This window comes from Austrofundulus limnaeus, unplaced genomic scaffold (assembly GCF_001266775.1).
Source record: "Austrofundulus limnaeus strain Quisiro unplaced genomic scaffold, Austrofundulus_limnaeus-1.0 Scaffold3, whole genome shotgun sequence".
Lineage (NCBI taxonomy): Eukaryota > Metazoa > Chordata > Actinopteri > Cyprinodontiformes > Rivulidae > Austrofundulus > Austrofundulus limnaeus.
Genome location: NW_013952405.1, coordinates 2,753,336 through 2,771,188, shown reverse-complemented (window position 1 = coordinate 2,771,188; position 17,853 = coordinate 2,753,336). Strand labels below are relative to the sequence as shown.

At 37.6% G+C, this 17,853-nt stretch overlaps 2 protein-coding genes across 5 annotated transcripts in view; both read left to right on the top strand.

Annotated features, from left to right (window-relative positions):
* The window catches only part of tp53inp2b (tumor protein p53 inducible nuclear protein 2b), a 22,919-nt gene extending 8,321 nt beyond the window's left edge, over positions 1-14,598 (top strand). Inside the window, exons 1-4 of one of the 4 annotated variants that reach the window (XM_014017315.1) lie at positions 4,128-4,417; positions 7,807-8,148; positions 10,329-10,890; positions 11,013-14,598. In XM_014017315.1, the coding sequence (XP_013872769.1) occupies positions 8,025-8,148; positions 10,329-10,890; positions 11,013-11,268 (942 nt within the window). In that variant the 5' untranslated portion in view covers positions 4,128-4,417; positions 7,807-8,024 and the 3' untranslated portion in view covers positions 11,269-14,598. Of the gene's footprint in view, positions 1-4,127; positions 4,418-7,806; positions 8,149-10,325; positions 10,891-11,012 lie in introns of those variants that run through there. The other 3 variants (XM_014017300.1, XM_014017322.1, XM_014017308.1) reach the window with 3 other exon arrangements.
* A 155-nt stretch (positions 14,599-14,753) lies between these two features.
* The window catches only part of ggt7 (gamma-glutamyltransferase 7), a gene marked incomplete in the record, with an annotated part of 16,720 nt that continues 13,620 nt past the window's right edge, over positions 14,754-17,853 (top strand). Inside the window, 1 exon segment of the mRNA XM_014017291.1 lies at positions 14,754-15,429.

The following is a 17,853-nucleotide window of genomic DNA, read 5'->3' as shown; positions in this document are numbered from 1 at the left end:
AAAAAAAAAAAAAAAAAAAAAAAAAAAAAAAAAAAAAAAAAAGTTCAGCTCTTGTCGTGGGAATTTAGACCACTGACCAAGTACCACCCTGCTGTCTGTGCTGAGTAATAAGAAACAGCAGAGCAGTGTTATGTGTCCGGGGGTTATCTGTGGACTGTAGTGGTRCGAGTAAAGACAAGCTGTGTGCAACACGAGACACAGAGAGGAATCGTTTATCCAGGACCTGGACCCACAGACATGACAGCAGACAGTGTCGGATGAAACAGTGTCAGACTTTGGTTTGAAGTTTCTAATTCACTGTTRATTGTTTGAATGCTGATTCATCATTCATTACATTGTTTTCCACCTACTTCTGAAAAATTTGTGCTTCTTTTTAGTCATCCAGACACAAAAATGTGGAGCTAAATTGGGGTCATAAGGTTTGTTCAAAATAAAAAAAAAATTGAAACTGAAAAAAAGGAGATTTGAAACTGAAAAACAATTTTGAAACTGAAAAAAATAATTTTGAAACTGAAAAAAAAATTGAAACTGAAAAACAATGCATTACAATCTGGAAATGTTTCAAACATCTTGTCTTTTCAGTTTCAATTTTTTTTTTTCAGTTTCAAATTATTTTTATTTTGAACAAACCTTATGACCCCAATTTAGCTCCATACCAAAACTTCAGCTTATTCAGGAGAAGGTGGATATTATTGATTTATGAATATTTTCCTCATAAAAATATGTTGAGATCTCTTCAAGTTCTTTGAAAACATTGTTCTGTTTGAAATCTGCTTCAGTATATTTACTTTATTTTASTATTCCTATGTGACTTTTAGCATTAATAGCATTCTGCTACCAGTTAGTTTTTAGCTACCATTCTTCTACTTTTAGCTTTTAGCTAGCCTTTTGTTAAATTTAGTATTTAGCTTATATTTTTCTACCCTTTAGCTTAACATTTTGCTACTTTTATATATATATTTTGCTATCATTTAGCTTTTAGCTACAATTCAGCATTCAGCGGTCAAATCAAAAAAGTCATTAATTGCTTTTTTATTGTTAACTTTGATTTTTAAGCTGCAAAAAAAACATCAAATCACTGATATACTGTATATTGTAAGACACTGGACATAGAATCTTGTTTTATGGATGTAAAAGTAAAAATTAAGTATTTAAAACAGGTTGTTGCAACACAAAGTGCATCCTGCATCTCCTGTCTTATCAGCAGCCAGCAGCTATGAAGCAAAGAGGCCCAAAAGGAAAAAAAAATAGAGAGCATGCTGCTGCATCAAAAGCAAGTGTGAACTCTGACCCCTCATCTTTCTTTGACTCTTGTAGAACATTTCCTTGCAAATACTYCCACCTGCCTTACTTAATGGTTATCTTTTGTCAGCATTGTCCAGGGCAGGTTAGACGAGAGCGGTGGGTCACATCGATGGCTGGGAGTAAAACTGAAGCAGGAAGTGGAAAATAATGCTGTGACCTATCACCTAATTCACCAACTAGCTTAGAATCATACAGCCTCAGTGAAAACTACGAAAAAGGCAGACAATAAAAAAGCAGCACCTCCACTCCATGTGTTCTTCAGTTCATTCAGTTATAACGGGGCAGGCGATATGCATTCCTTCAAGCACTGCTACGGCTTTAATTGCTGGGTAAATACTGATGTCTTGGCATGCATCTGTTTYAAATGATAGATAATAAAGTGTAACCACCAGCATGACAACACAACMGAACAAGTGCTACACAATGTGACTTCTGAAGCTGGAGAGGACAAACGTGGACAGATAGATGTCTCACTAAATGTTTTTTGTTGTACCGGAGTCAGGATGTAATTACCACTGCATTATGGAAGTGTTTGTGTTTATGTCTGCACGTGTATGCCTGAGTAACCCAGCAATCTGCTTAGGCCAAAAAAAAAAAAAAWACTTACCTCCCATCAAACTTGKTTTTAGCTCCCTCAGCAAAGYAGCCGTTTACRTGTCGACTCCTGCATCAGGAAGCGTACGAGGAAACCTGAGTGACACACAGAGCRGCAATCCAGACAGGTGGGGTTCATCTGTTTTCAGTTTCTAATCAGACTGGCTTCATCACTCACATTCTTACAATACAAAAGTCTCGACTGTGTGGAAACAAACATTTAGCTGACGGGGGTGTGTTAAACTGCTATCCTTGAATAACAGTCCAGCAAAGACCTCAGTGCATCACATCTCAGTTTTTCCATTGTTCCAAACTTTTGTCCAATAACATTTTAGGAGTTGGCTTTTTAAGAGGAAGAAATAAGCTGGATGCAAAACAATAAGCTTCATGAAAGCAAACAATGAATAAACTAAAGACTTAGCTTTTGCGCTTTTAGACTGAGATCATCGTATTTTAAAGTGCCAGTGACATGCCTATCCTTCAAATACAAAAGGTCAAAGAAAATATCTTCTTATTTAGGAAAATTGGCATAAAACACATGATTTAACCCCTTTCATCACATAAATGGCATGTTTTCCTTTGAATTGGGCTCAGCCAAAGTGAAACAGGAAGTGACATCAAAGGGGAACTCTTTAAGAAAGAAAAATCCCTTGTCTTTGTTTATTAAAACAATATTATTTGAGCTTTGACTTTACTTCATTTCTTTCTTATAAGGACTAAAATTATCTAAAAAATCATAAAATTCACTGCTGTCTGTATGTTGTTAGTTGTTGTAGCAATGCTCTGTTTACATTCAGACATTCCCCTTTGTCATYACTTCCTGTTCCTTCACATGCATACATCTCAACAACTGTTTGTCTCAGTGGTGTGAAATTGCTTTCGCTATATGTTATCTATGTTATCTTTCCAAAAGCGCAATTACATTTACCACAAAAATTTAATGTCACAGGCACTTTAAGAAATGACAGAGTTGTAGACATTATGGATAAAGCTTGAGAATAATCTGCAGTCCCATGTGATGTCACACTCAGAACGACTCTCAGCTACTACCACATCAAGTTTTAGGTCAACATCTACGGATGAACCAGAGTTATGGATTTTGTGTTGGCTAACTTTGATTATCTGGTGCAGCCATCTTAAAATGGATCAATTTTTAAAAATGTGTCATGTGTGTACATCCAATTATAAATTTCAGAATGTCTCATTAAAATCTATTCAGCGATCAGTCCATCCACACAAAGTCAGGGATGGAAATATCTTCACCTTCAGCTGTGTTTGGTACAAACAGTATTTTTAGGCAGGCTTCACTGTTTTTATTTGAAGTTATAACATTCAAATTAGGGTGCTGACACTTCCTGTTGGACTGAGACCCAGCTGACAGTCAGAATATGATGAAAACAGAACACAGAGCACAATGCATCGCTCTGTATGGGTTTCATCAGAATCAGATAATTGGGCACCTGGAAAATCATCTGAGCTCTCAACTCTTTGCATAATCTGTCACACATAAAAAAGGCTGTGGAAACTCTCAGGAACCACCAGGGACTGATAAAAAAAAAAAAACAGAAAGGTTATTGGCTCCTATAGACACTGCATTCATAAAAAAGGTCAATATGACTGGTTGATAAAGACTGAAAGGAACATTAAGGCCCTCCCCATTCAGGCTGGACTGAAAGAGAGAGAGGGAGGGAATGGACTCTATTTACATATAAAATTTAAAGTAACATCACCAGCATCACTGAAGAAACACTAGGTGATTATGTTTTTACTATTAGAACAGTATTATCTATGCAACAGATATAATAAGTTTTTTTTCTAAATAAAACTCAACATTTTCTGCAGATGTAGAATAACAGACCTGTCGCAGCAGCTTCTACCTTTCTTCTAAAGTTGAATTCATTTATTAATCATCAGGCTGACAGGTTTAATGACTGCTGACAACAGATCTGTGAGCAGACCCTGGGTCAGTTTGCATCCCGCCCCCCTCGTGTGTCTTCCAACAACCAGAACCTGTAGGCTGACCTGGGATCGGTTCCCTCTGGGCTCCGGGTTGACAGCTTATAAACCACGCACCCCCTCCACCCGCAGCTCATCCTGTTACCAAGAGGATTCGGGTTCGTTGCTGGGTGTAATATTCCCATTGGTTGGTTTGGATGGAGTGGGCGGGTCTGTGGGCGGGGCCTCCGAGCGCTGTGATCTCACAATCAGCTGTTTTGTACGCTCTACATTCTGATCTGCGGATCAGCTGGAGGCAGCAGTAAACAGGAATTTCTGCAGCGGAGAGAAGAATTATATAGAGGGCAGGGAGAGGATGCTGCAGATGTTGTGATCTGAAAATATACATATATATATAGGAACAGTGTAATTTTTTTTTACACGAAGCCCTTCTTCTAAGAAGAAAGCCTTATTTTTGTACAATAGTGTTTTAGCTACCTCACATAAAGGCTACCTAAAGCTGTGCTTTAAGAGTTTCTACAGTGAGATCTCGTTTACAACTTGAATAATCCTTCAAAGGCAGGTAAGTGTGTGTGTGTTTTGTAATCCAGATTTATTCCTGACATGGTTTATTGTCTTTGTGCTCCGACAGAGCGCTTTCTTCCGCSTTGCTTATAGATTCATTTCTCCATATGTGAAACATGCAGCAGCCTGTCTGCAGGAATTAAAACAGGAGAACATGAAGTTCTGAAGGGATTACATTGCTTTGTCTGCCGGTGACCCACATTGTGGTTCACTGCTGTGTCATAACCAGTGATGATTTATTATTAGGGGTATATTTGCGAGCAGAATCGGCGGCCCAAAACTAAAAAAGCCTTTTATTATTCGACGTCCTGAAAACATCCTCGGGGGTGGGGGAGGTGAGATGAAACCGGCTTGGCTGTAATGCGACGCCGGCAGCAGCTGTTTTTGCAGCAAAATGCTGATGTGTCGATGACGGATGGTGGTCCTGCTTCAGAACAATTGTCTCGGGGAGAAAGATGAACAATCCCCCGAGAGCTTCGTTGCGTGAGCAAGAAGCCCATCCGGTGTGGAAAGCTCAGCTGTCATTGCTTTGACCCTTCAGCTGCACAGCTTACATATAATTCATCTGTAACCTGTTTAACCTACAGACACTCTCGGCGCCTTTAAAAACTGGAGTTTTATTTCAGGCTACGTAAAACATTAGGCACGCCTTTATGATTTCAGACGTAAATATCGCCTTTTTTTTTTCTATAAAGGCAGTGCGATCAAACCTTCACTCGGTGATGAATCTGAGCCGAAGAATTCAAACCAAAACATTAAAATCATCGTCGGTTTTAAACACGCAGCTGCAAACATCTGGTGTTTTGTCGTTTTTGCTGTCAAGTCTTTCGTTTTCTTTCCTCCGCCGGTCAAAACAGACCGAAGACTGAAGCCTCGGTCTGCGTCGTGACGTCACTGGTTTCTTGTTTTTTTTATTGAGAAGGCTCCGCCCACTACCTCCTCTCCTCCCACTTCACACCGGAAGAAGACACTTAACTCATGATATATTCTTTTATTACACCTTTAATATTTGTACTTTTATGAACAAACATGCAAAATAAATTACGATATTCCTAACTTCTCAAATAACTTAATAATATAATAATAATAATAATAATAATAATAATAATATTATTATTATTATTATTATTATTATTATTATTATTATTATTATTATTAGGGGGTTGTGTTTGTCGAGTGCTGAATGACTTATACATTTTTTTAACGCGGGTGCTGAAGCAGAATTCCAAAAGTAGCAAAAAGCTAGATAAAAGTAGCAAAACATAAGCTAATTGTAACAAAAAGCAACAATTAGCAAGATAAACAAAGCAACAAATTAGTTAAAGATTGCAAGAGCCTTAACAAAAGCTAAAGGTGGTAAAAGGCCCTGCTAAAGCTAAAAGTACCATGTAAATAGAGCTGAAGCCAATTTCAGTGAGATCAATGACCAAAGGAATTTAACATATGTATTTTTGTCAAGAAAATAATTTTAGATTTTAGCACACATCTGAACGAACTGAAAAAGCAAACTGTAAAAGTGAATCATTATTCAATAAAAATAACAATAATGCTCCTTGCTGTAGTGTTTTGCACCATATTCCTGCCTTTCAGGTTTTTGTTCAGACTGAATGAAACAAAAGAATCCTAAAATACAATAATGCAACAAGTTTGATTAAAGGGATGTCCATTTAAAGCTCAGCACRTCTTATAAATGTCTTCATTTGCAAGTCATTGCCTGCTGGATGTAAAAAGGGATGAGGGTTTATGCAAAGAAGGAGTTGCAGAAGAGCGTGCATGACTCGAGTTTATCTCGAGTTCCAGAAAACCTCACCAAGTTTATCTTTCAGCTTGTGAAATAAGGTCAGCAAAAAAAGTAATAATAACGTATGACTTTAATTTCATGAAACTAATAATGTTCCCAGAAGTCACATCAGCATATTTACTTTACTCACACCAGTATYATTAGTTGTCTTTACACTCTTTAAGTTCAGGTTATCTCATACTGATAAGCAGAAGGTTTTATCAGGGGTTTGCTGAACATGTAGTGCAGTCCAAAGGTCTTTGAGTGCATTTAGTTGAATTTATTCCAGTCGCATTACTTCATTTTTTTTGTTGGTTTAGTAATGCATTAAAATCAATATCAGTGTTAAAGATCACAACACTTTAGTTTACTCCCCTGCAGAGTTCTGACAACACAGAACAACTATTTAGTTAACCATAGATGATGTCATTCATGTGATTTCACAATGAATACACATATTTCATTTTATTTAACACAAAATGTATATTTGCTGCTCCAATGTAATCTGAACACATTGCTACTCCTGATATCTGCATCAGGGGGGATTGTGATAAAGAAACACATAACTAGTAAAACAAACAAACAAACAAACAAACAAACAAACAAACAAACAAACTTTTTTTTCATCAAAACTGCAGATCTAATGGCACAAATTAATTATTTAAAGTGGATCACTCATGGTTTAGGAAAACAAAACATGACCTTTTAGACATTTAAATGTTCTCCAATAAATTTTTTGTYCAAACCTTCGTCATTACATCATCATCGTCATTTGTAAGTCAGATACTTGTCCTTTGTCRTAGCAGCTGCTGCCACAGTATCTGACTTTTTTGTTTTTTTGCAAGTTAACACATGAACTGTGCTTATTGTCTTTTCGTGACCTTCTCTCACCCCTTCCTCCTCCTCTTCCTCCTCTCTGGCCCGTCCATCTGCCTTGAGATGGTGCTGATCATTTATCTAAATCTAATGGGGGAAGGGAGATGTGTCATTGTCTAACCAGCTCTTTGCTGGTTAATTCWTTTCTTTTTTTTCATGAATCACTCTCCTTTTATATCCCTAGTTATTGGGGCATGATTTAACACTCTGTTAATGCATTACAGTATTATTATATAACAAGTCATTCTTAGACCAAAACAGAAATATAGTTTGTCGTATGCAGCTGAAATCTTGTGATTCAAACATTAGTATGAGTGAAAGCTGCACATGCACATCCCAAGATTTATTTATGCTAATGTATGCATGAAATAAATATGAACATGTGAGCCGATCAATGTATGTTTTTTAGTATTCTGATTAAAAATTAAGTATCTTAAGTTCACATTCATTAAAAAATCCACTGATAATTTATCCTTTGTAACTATAAATGCATCAAACTGAAAGTGAAGTAATGAATTTTAGGTTAATCTTTGTAAAGCGTACTGAAACTTTTTATTTTATACAAAATGTTTATTTTATCAAAATATTCTTAAATTGTGTCTTGTGTTTTAATGGAACAAACTGTTGGTAAAACTGTACTGTGTGTCAGCAAATGATATCCACTGTATTGTCGGTGAAGAACATTTTGTTTTTATGGTGACTAATTATTCTTTTTCTCTCTTTCTCTTCAGGCCTTTGTTCCAAACCAAGTGAAACCTTACATTTGCACTACAGAAGCCTGTTTAGTCCTGTTTTTTTTTTTCAACATCAAACACAGGGCTTTAAGTGGAAACAATAAAATCAGGCAAAGAGCAGCAGCATTAAACTAACACAAAAAAGGCAGCTATAGTTCTTTTTCTTTGTCGTCAGTTAAACACAATACACTCATCAACGAAAAACACGAGCAGCAATGTTTCAGCGTCTTAGCAACTTGTTGTTTGGGGAGGTGGAAGAGGTGACGGCTGAGCTGAAAGGACCCGGTCCGTGTGTGACRGAGGCCGACGAGGAAGGATGGATGCTCGTCAACCTGACTGGTGAGTCAGTGGAGAGCTTGSAGTTTCATTTTAACTCAAACCTGCTGTAATAATTACAACCCCAAATTTGAAACTGCTGGGACATTGGGAAAAACCATATATCATTCTCTGTAAAAGTAAGGGGTGGATRTGAATAGCATTTTAAAACTAATTAATTAATTAGCAAGAGGTCAGTAAGAAAACTGGGTATGAAAAGAACATTTTAGAGAAGCTGAATCTCCCAGAAGTAWAGATGGGCAGAGGTTCACCAGACTGCAAAAAAACAACAACAAAAAAAAAACCTGTCTAAACAGTGGAACAATTGTTCCTCAGTGAAAATTGGGAACACTTTGATTATTCCATCATCCTCACTCAATAAGGTAAAAAAATTATCTGAAGAAACCTCTGTGCTCAATGGACAAGGTTGAAAGTCAATATTACCACTTGTGCTTTGTAAGCCCTCAGACGGCGCTGCAATGAAAACAGGTCTGTTTCTGTTATGAACGTCACTTCGAGGCAAGGTGCAAAGCTGTTGTCAGATCAATGAAAWTTTCCAATTCATTTTGGAAACACGGACACAATGTCTTCTGTAGTAAAAAAAGATACCTAGCCTATTACCAGGTCACAGTTCAAAACCCTGCCTCTCTGATGGTATGGGGTGTGCRTGGACAGCCAATACACCTGAAAAGATGCCATCAATCAAGTCAAGTCAAATTAAGAACATTATAAAACAACAGGTCRCTACAAAAGTGCTGAACAATAAAAGAGTAAATGAAAAGAAAGGAACCTAAAAGCATCAGAAGAAAATAAATACAGAACATAACACAATAAAAATACTAAAACAACTCATACTTGGTTAAAAGTCAGCGAGAACAGATGTGTTTTTGAAAGAGMTTYAACAACCGGAAGTGAGGARGTCTGTCTTATTTTAGGGGCAGATTGCTCCAAAGCTTAGGGGCTTCAACTGAGCTTCAACCTGTTTTTTGGGATGACAACAGCAGCTGATCAGATGACCTCAKTGCCTGAGAAAGAGCATAAGGTTGAAGTAGGTCAGATGTATAGGAGGGTGTAAGGCCATTTTGGCATTTATAGGCCAGGAGAATTTTAAAATCTATTCTGGGAGCCAGTGAAGGGAGGATGACAGCAAAACATGCTCAATGAAAACTAGAAAAACAAAAACAAGTGTACTAATTTTAGAACATATGCTCGCATCTAGGCAACATCTTTTTCAGGGAAGGCCTTGCATATTTCAGCAAGACAATGCCAAACTGCACACTGCTTCTATTACAACAGCATGGCTTTGCAGTAGAAGAGCCGAGGTGTTGAACTGGCCTGCAACTGAAAGCATTTGGTGCATCATATCACAAAGATTCTAGCAAAGTAGACCCAGGAATGAACGGCTATAAACCTATTAGACAACTATAAGGGACAACAAAAACTCCAGAAACTAGTGTCCACAGTTCCTAGACATCTACAGACTGTTAGTTTCAACATTTTACTATGTTCTGTTGTGAATAAAATATGGGTTTATAAAATTGGCAAATTACTGCACTCTGGTTGTTATTATTCTTTATGTTTCACACAATGTTCCGACTTTTTTCACAATTGGGGTTGTAGTTGAATTGTGTAGCTTCTAKCATGTGTAGTTCTGAAAGACTAGAGGTGGTGATGAAGGAACAAGGTGAATAATCAGTCTGGGTGCGGCACAACTGACAAAAAAAGTGTTTGTTTTTTTTCAAATGATTGAAGCACATTATCATCTTCCACTCTTTTTATGAAATGGTCATGACATTGCTGTGTGGAAAATTTTGTTTTGGTACTGTTTCTAGAGCCAGCCAAACAAGAGAACATGACAGTGTCTCTYGAAAAGACAAACATTTTGTCTCTGACATAATCACAACCATAGAGGGTCAGCACAACTAACAATGTGACTCCTTTATGTTTTGTGTTTCCTTACCCCTCTTTTTCTCCCCTTCTTCCAATTTTGTTAAATTCCTCCATATTCCCCACACCGGTATGTGTGCACGTGCGTATGTGACCCCCTTCCAAAAAATGACCCTCTTCGTCCTGCATGGGTTTTTGAAAAAAAAAAAAACTGCCAAATTTGCAAAATATTTTTGCAATTTCCACCCCCTTCACYGGCTCAAAATGAAATGTCTCCACTGGCCTCCCCGACCTCATCCTTGCCATGTGCTCAGAAGGATCTGACTGCATGATGCAGGTGGAGGGGGAAACAGGAACTCTACTGGTTGCACAATCATTCCCCGACCCATCAGGTCACAGAAACTCCCAAACAAGAACTGACGGCCTGGCCCCCGTTCCCCGCCCACCCCACAAGCGTCAGAGGATACATAAAGGTCGAAGACGGGGTACAGTAGCATCTTCAGACCCCCTGTCTTGTCCCGGCTTTAGCCCATCACACTTAGGTGCTACACCCGTGAGCCTACCAAGAAGGGCCAGACTGTCCGTGCCCTCGTCTACCCCGTCGATGTCCCCAGGGTCTGGGAGTGAGTGCGGGGGCAGTGGGGGCACCAGTAGTGCAGGCTCAGAGAGAGGCTGCATGGATGAGAGTTGGTTTGTCACCCCTCCCCCCTGTTTCACTGCAGAGGGAGCCACAGCAGAGGCCAGTCCAATGGAGGACCTCCTCATAGAGCACCCCAGCATGTCTGTGTACGTCTCCCCGAACATTCTGTCCATGGTCTCCAACAGCAGCCTGTCTGTGGTGGGGGAGGAGAGCCTCGTCAGCCTGGCCAGCAGCATGAGGTGGGAAATATTCACGAGTGCTGAACTCAGTTTTCACCTACTTCATCATGAATAGTAAAAAAAATAATAATAATAAAATCCTGCCACTTATTGAATTTTCATTGCTCGCTTTTCTCTTGCAGCAGGGGGTCTGAACCAGTCGCGCCCTTGGCCATGCCCACCAGGGTGAGCCGTGGAGCAGCCACGCAGGCTGGTGCTCTGGCCAAGGTCACCCAGGTGGCCCGGGTCCAGCGTTACAAAGCTCGCATGGAGCGGCGCCATCTGAGCCGCAACCACATCCAGCGCCAAAACCGTACGAGGGAGCAGGCCCCTCGCCATGCAGCCCACGCTAGAAACACCTTCCTTCACCAGCCCAGCAAGCGTAACATCTGTCACTAAACTCCCCATCAGTCTGGGGGAGGCTTTGTTTACTCTGGGGGCATTAGTACTGCAGCTTAAGTCAAACACCATTACATTTGTCAACCCGAAGCAGACCTGCAGGTTTATTTTGTTTGAACCTGTAAGTTTTCAACCCAATCCRCTATTAGGAACCAGCCGCTCCTAGATTAGTATAAACCTTAACCGTTGCCTCTTTATTGTTCATTGCAGTAAACAAACAAACTAAAAAAAAAACTAAAAAAAATTAAATAAAAAGCAACTTAATATATTATACGTATGTAGTAGTAATAATGCATGAAAAACAGGATTTGATTTCTATTAATTTTTATTCCTCAAGATATGCGCTTTTAAAATTTATTCGATTGCACAACAACACTGAAATAATCCAACGTAATCAACTCCAAGTGAAATAGCCAGATGTGTTTTTACTCTGACTGAAGGAACAGAAGGCAGAGAGAAGGGAAGGCTCCATAATTTACAGCAGAGAGAGAGAAAAAAAAACTTCTCGTATTACCTGCGATGCTTTATATTCACATTGATTTTCGTTGTTTTGTTGAGAAAAATGTAAAATGTTAAACCGTGTGTGGAAAGAGGAAGAAAAAAAACCATGGGACGCTGTTTTCTCTTGAAGTTGGTTTACTCGTTTTTAAAAAGTGAAAGAACACATGAAGCGATCTGTTTTGAAAAGAGGAAGCTGTTTCTCGTGAGGTTTCTTTACTCCATCTTTGTGAAGGGCAAAAGCATGTAGAGGAGGGTGAGAGGATGTGCAAAAGAGACTAAAGAGTAAAACAAACTGAGATTAAGCCGAACAACGTAATGTTAAAAAGGAAGTTGAGGAGTTAGAAAAGATTTTGTGAAAGTGTAATGTAATCTCAGCACCAGCTCGTGACTGATTGGGTGACAAAATCAACAATGGGTTATGGAGTGGTTATGGGGAGCTTGCCTTTTGATTACAAGGTGTGGAGGGTTAATGGAGGGCGTAAAACGGTATTGGTGGCRTCTCTTTATTTTGTTTTAGCATTTAGTTATATCATCTTACGTTGTCTTGTAAATTGTTTTGCAGCCTGGTAATTTCACAAAAAGGACAAAAATACAAATAAAATCAAACTGTTCCTGGTCAGATGAACACATCTGGCTTTTAAAGTCAATGTTAACAAACAGTAATCATTCCTTTTTACATCTGTTATCTGTCCAACAGGTTTTATTCTCGTTTCACTATAAAGTGTGCCGTGCTCATCCTATCCATGTGAACACCAAAAACATCTGTTTATACAAGTAGACATAATCAAGAGGTTATTTGCTAGAAAAAAGGGAAGTGATTAAATTCCTAATGCCTCAGAGCAAACATCTCATCCCCGATTCATTACCTTCAGTAACTGTCATCATGGACATTTTCCTCACATTCACCCCATAAATGTCCTGCCCTTTTTATTATTAAAACATCTAGCTCTAGCCACCACGTCCACTTTAAAAGATCTAGCTTACTGATATGTATTCAGCAACAATAGTAAACTATGGTGCTCAAGTGTATACAAATGTTTGTAAATGATTCGAGAACATGGATGTAAGTTTGCACTGTTGGATATTTTGAGTCAAAGTTTTAGCAGCGTGCCGTGTGCTTGTTGGTTTTTTTTTCTTCTTTTGTGATTTTTGTTTTGATCCTGTGTGTGAGAAGGTGTACTGATGAGCTAAATGTGGTGAGAAAAAAAAACTTAAACAATGTTGATCATTCATTTTTCTTGTAAATATATATAAAAAAAACAGTTTGTAATGCTCCGTTAGATGTCAAAGTCTCTCAGGACTCCAGTCCACAACATTGTGTGAGAATCTGCTCTGAACGTCTCACCTCTGTGCTCATTTTCAAACTGCGAGGGCCGGGAGGTCAAAAGTGGTGTCTTTTCCGCAGTGTGTATGGCAAGCCATGTGTGTATTTATTTGATATATTTGACATCAACTGTCACTTTTTCCCACCGGTTTGCACTGCACTAATTTGGTTACCAACACTTTTACTGGTAACACATTTTTTGCCAAGTAGTGGCAACGCTGCCCAACTAGTAGGAGCAGAAGTCATGCTAGTGAAGCATTTTGTCACACTAGTAGCCAAAAAGTACCAACTAGTTGGGTTTTTAACACAATATTGGACCACAAGTTATACAAGTTGGCTAATAAGCATCAAAAACATTGGCATGGTAACTTAACACTATTTTGCCTACTACTAATACTATTCAACAAGTATAACTAGTCGAGAACTAAATGTTAAAATGCTCACTAGTTGACATTTATAACTAGTTCACAAGTAAGGCCAATAGTGTAGTGAGCATTTTGGGTGTTACTAGTTAACTAGGAAGGCCAAATTTAGTCCCACCTGTTGACTGGTGAATATTTTAAGCCTGACTGGTCAACATTTCAGGCACAGTCGTTCACTAGTAAGGCCAAACAAGCTTTAACTAGTACTGAACATTTTGGGTTTTAGTAGTTAACAAGTAAGGCCAAATTTAGATCTTGTCAAAAAGTGGTTGTTTGGAGACTTATGAATTAATTACAAGGCGTTAGGTGAACTAGTTAACTATAACTTCCTTAATTAACCAATAAAGACAAGAATGTATCAGTTGGTACAGTAACAATTTTAGTGTTTATTAGTTGACTAGTTCACATTTTAGGTTGCACTGGTCAACTATTCTGCATCATTTGTGTTGAAAATGAAAAGGTTTTTAATAACTTGTTTGACACAGTTGTCAATTTGTTTGGTCCAGTGGTCCCCTAKTGGGTCTTGAAACCAATTAGTTGGGAGTTTTGAGGTACTAGTGCCACAAAATGGTGGACTAGTATGACTTCTATTCCAGCTAGTAGGACAAAAGTAGAATTCTAAGTGCAAAAATACAGTATGTTGTTAGTAAGAGAGTTTGTTGAACCAGTTCTGTGTTGTCGTGAACTAGCAGGCAAAAAAAGACTTGATATCAAGGATATTAAATAAATACACAAAGGGCTTGCTCTAAATGTCAATTTCATGGTCACCATATACTCCGAGATTATGTATGTGCCATAGCCAAACACTGCCCTCTTGAGGGTCCATTTAGCACAGCACCGGCTGCATGGATGCCAGTGTGATATTGCAGTAAAACAACATGGTCTAAATACATCACTGTTGGTGAGTTTGACTGTCTCTGGATTTATTTCTGATTGTGTGTTGTGTGGGTGTTTCAATCACAGAATGCATGATATTAAATTTTCCTATATTCCTGTTTTTTTTTCTTTATGGCAGTAATCCTTTGAATGAAAAAAGTATGTGCACTTGAAGTGTGCTAATTTATTATAAAATGACTCATATTATCCTGTTCTTTTTTTGTTTGTTTGTTTTAAAGATTATTACGATGTGTCTTGTCAAATCCTGATGTGCAGCAGGGTATCTAAGGTGATAAATCCAGTGAGCGCACACACATAAATACGCAGTGAAATATATTGGGGCATTCAGACTCTTTTGTTGCTTGCTGTGAAAATGACAGAATGTGCAGTGAGGAAAATAGGGTAATAAGGAAAAATCACAGGTGGATGTGCATAGGTGTAAAAACAAAATCACCATAAATAACTCTGCAGTTCCTTTATTATTATTATTAACATTATGTTCTATCTTGCTCATGCAAAAATGAAACATGTGGTGGTTTATTGTCATAAAGGTGTAAGTTTCAGAGCGAACTGATCCAAAACTGTGAAAATGTGATACCTGAAATGTTACACTATGATCTGAGGGGGAAAAAAAGCAGGAGACATAAAAAAAGAAATGTAGTTAAAAATCTTAATTATAAATGCTTATATTTTCTCATATAGGTTTTAGAAAAGCTGTTCAACAATGCAACAAAAGGCATTGAAGGCCTTGAATGTTTCTTATGTTTCATGTTGTACCCTGATGTTTTGGCAGCTTAAAATTACACCCAGATTATGTTTCAGTTAGAACACCCATACACAACAATGAGTTATATAAACCCAAGGCATTTTAGTGTATTTGATATATCTATGGTGATTGTGCCTTTCATTGTTTTTGCATGGTTTATTTGTGATGTACTGATTTTCTTTCGTCGAAGTGGACAAGGCATCCGCTGAGGGGCAAAAGACCTATGCAAATATCAACAAATGGGTTTTCCAACATCGATTTAGAAAACACAGGTACTCACAGAAAAAAAAAAATCAATAATAATAATAATAATAATAATAAATCCCTGAACAACAACAAATAAATGCTCAGGTTAAGACCTGAATTTTGTGTCATTCTTCTTACTGCAAAGAGTGTCACTGAATGTAACTGAGCTTCACAAGAAATCATGCTTGCAAAAATGGATCTAAATAAAACAACAACAACAACAACAACAACAACAACAACAACAACAACAACAATAATAATAATAATAATAAAATGCTCAACAACTTGTAAATAAAAAAACATCCAAGACTTGCAACACAGTGAACCTTATTGGTGTTAATGTATTTGTTGTATCGTTTTATAATGTTCTCATGATGCAAAAGAAGACACAGGAAATAAGACCGGGATCAGGGATAATGAGATGAAGTTTGGAAAGCTTAGATGGTGTTTCATGTTAACTTTGCAAAAATTTGGATGTCAGTTACTTAAAAAGTAGTGGATTAAAACAGTTATGGTATATTCAAATCTGTTTTTATGTTGCATCCCTCCACTGTTTATGTTTTGCTTTCCAAGATGTTCTTGTGATCTTGCTGAATATTTCTTCAGGCTTTCTGAAGAACTTTTAAACCTTTTCTATGAAATGGCCATATTCAGAGAAATGTTTCTCATTTGTTCAGGCACTTAACTCTGACCTATAAATCATTCAGGTATGAAAATGTTCCTGAACTCAGGAGATGAACAACCAGTCTAACCACCAGAAAGGTCAGTAAAGCTTCAACTAGTTGACAAATGAGACTAAATTTAGTTGCACTCGTCAAATAGTGGTTGTTTGGAGGCTTTTAGCATTTTAGGTTGACTAGGTGAAAGTTCAGTAAAGACAAGAATGTGTCAACTGACTATTTTAATGGTTACCAGTTGACTAGTACACAAATTTGGCAGTCACTAGTCAACTAATTGTCATAATTTAATGCAACAGTTTTTATGCTATTTAGGTAACTCATACTACACACAGTTGTTGAATAGTTTGGTCCAGTGCATCACTATTGCATCAAAAATCTAATTAGTTTAGACTTTTGGACTAGTTGTGTAACAAAATGCTTGGCTAGCATGACTTCTGCAACTTGTAGAGCAAACGTAGCACTAGTTGCACAAGTTTGAATCTGAAGCTAATTCATGGACGTGATAACTGCTAATAATTGTCATTTAATGCAATGATAACATTTGAAGCAGGCTAGTTGAAAAAAGTGTTATTAAGAGTGTTTGTAGAACTAGTCCATTGTAGTTTCATACATGAAAATGACGTTTGATATCAACTATTTTGAATGAATACGTGAAGCAAATAGATAATTTTGTCTTAGTCACAAAGACACAGTTTGCTCCTATTTCTTTTTTGTATGAATAAATCTTTGACACATAGTTTTATTTTAGCATCAGAGAGCTATTATCTGAAAACCTGGCATGATGAAGGGTGATGCTTTAATCAGGTCTCTGCTGGACAATTTCATTTTTTAAACATAAGACTTTCAGATATTGTTCATGTGCTGCAGAGGGTTATTAGAGGCATGACACCTTTTTTGTCCTTTAATTGTCTGCTTTCCTCAGTTTGTACCCATTGCTCAATGCTGCCAGGATTAGATACAAGGACTAGAACAGGGGTGCCCAAACATTTTCCCCAAGAGAGCCAAAATGAAAATCTTACCGGGGCTGTAGGATTCAAGGGGTTCAAAGAGATGTTATTGTCATTCGCATCACATGTGGTATACATGTGGTAGAACGAAATTTGTATTCTCACGGTCCAGTTACACATAAGCAATTGAAATACAGATACAATGGATAAAAAAAAGGATAGAACAAGTAGAATAGAGTAAATAAAAATAGAAACATAAATATACAAAATATAGGAGATATAGGAGATAAGGAAGTTTGGAGTAGCAGCAGATTATGGGGCCAAATGCAGTAATATAATACATGAAATACAAATATTTTTTAAGCAAAATCCTGTATTTTTAACAATTAAACTTGCAGCCAGTGCAGTGGCCCACTTTTGTTTCAGTCTGTGCACTTGGAAAAAGTCTGCTCAAGCAGCAAAGGYTCATGGGACATTTCAAAAATTGATAAAATATGGTTTTGTAGCCTTATAAAGAGTGCAAATCTACATGTGTGGTTAAATCTAATCTAAATACAGTATATCTTGTTGTTGTATTTCATGTTTAATCTCAATATATCAAGATAAGTTAGCAACATGATTGAAAACTATCTGCACTGTAGCCTTATCTAGTCATTGGGCTAATGGATGAAATGGCTGAGTGGAAATRCTGTGTTTCTACATAAGATGACAGGTTGACCTATACAGCGGGTAAAACAAATATTGAACACGTCATCATTTTTCTCAGTAAGTATATTACTAGAGGTGCTAATGACATGAAATTTTCACCAGATGTTGGTAACAA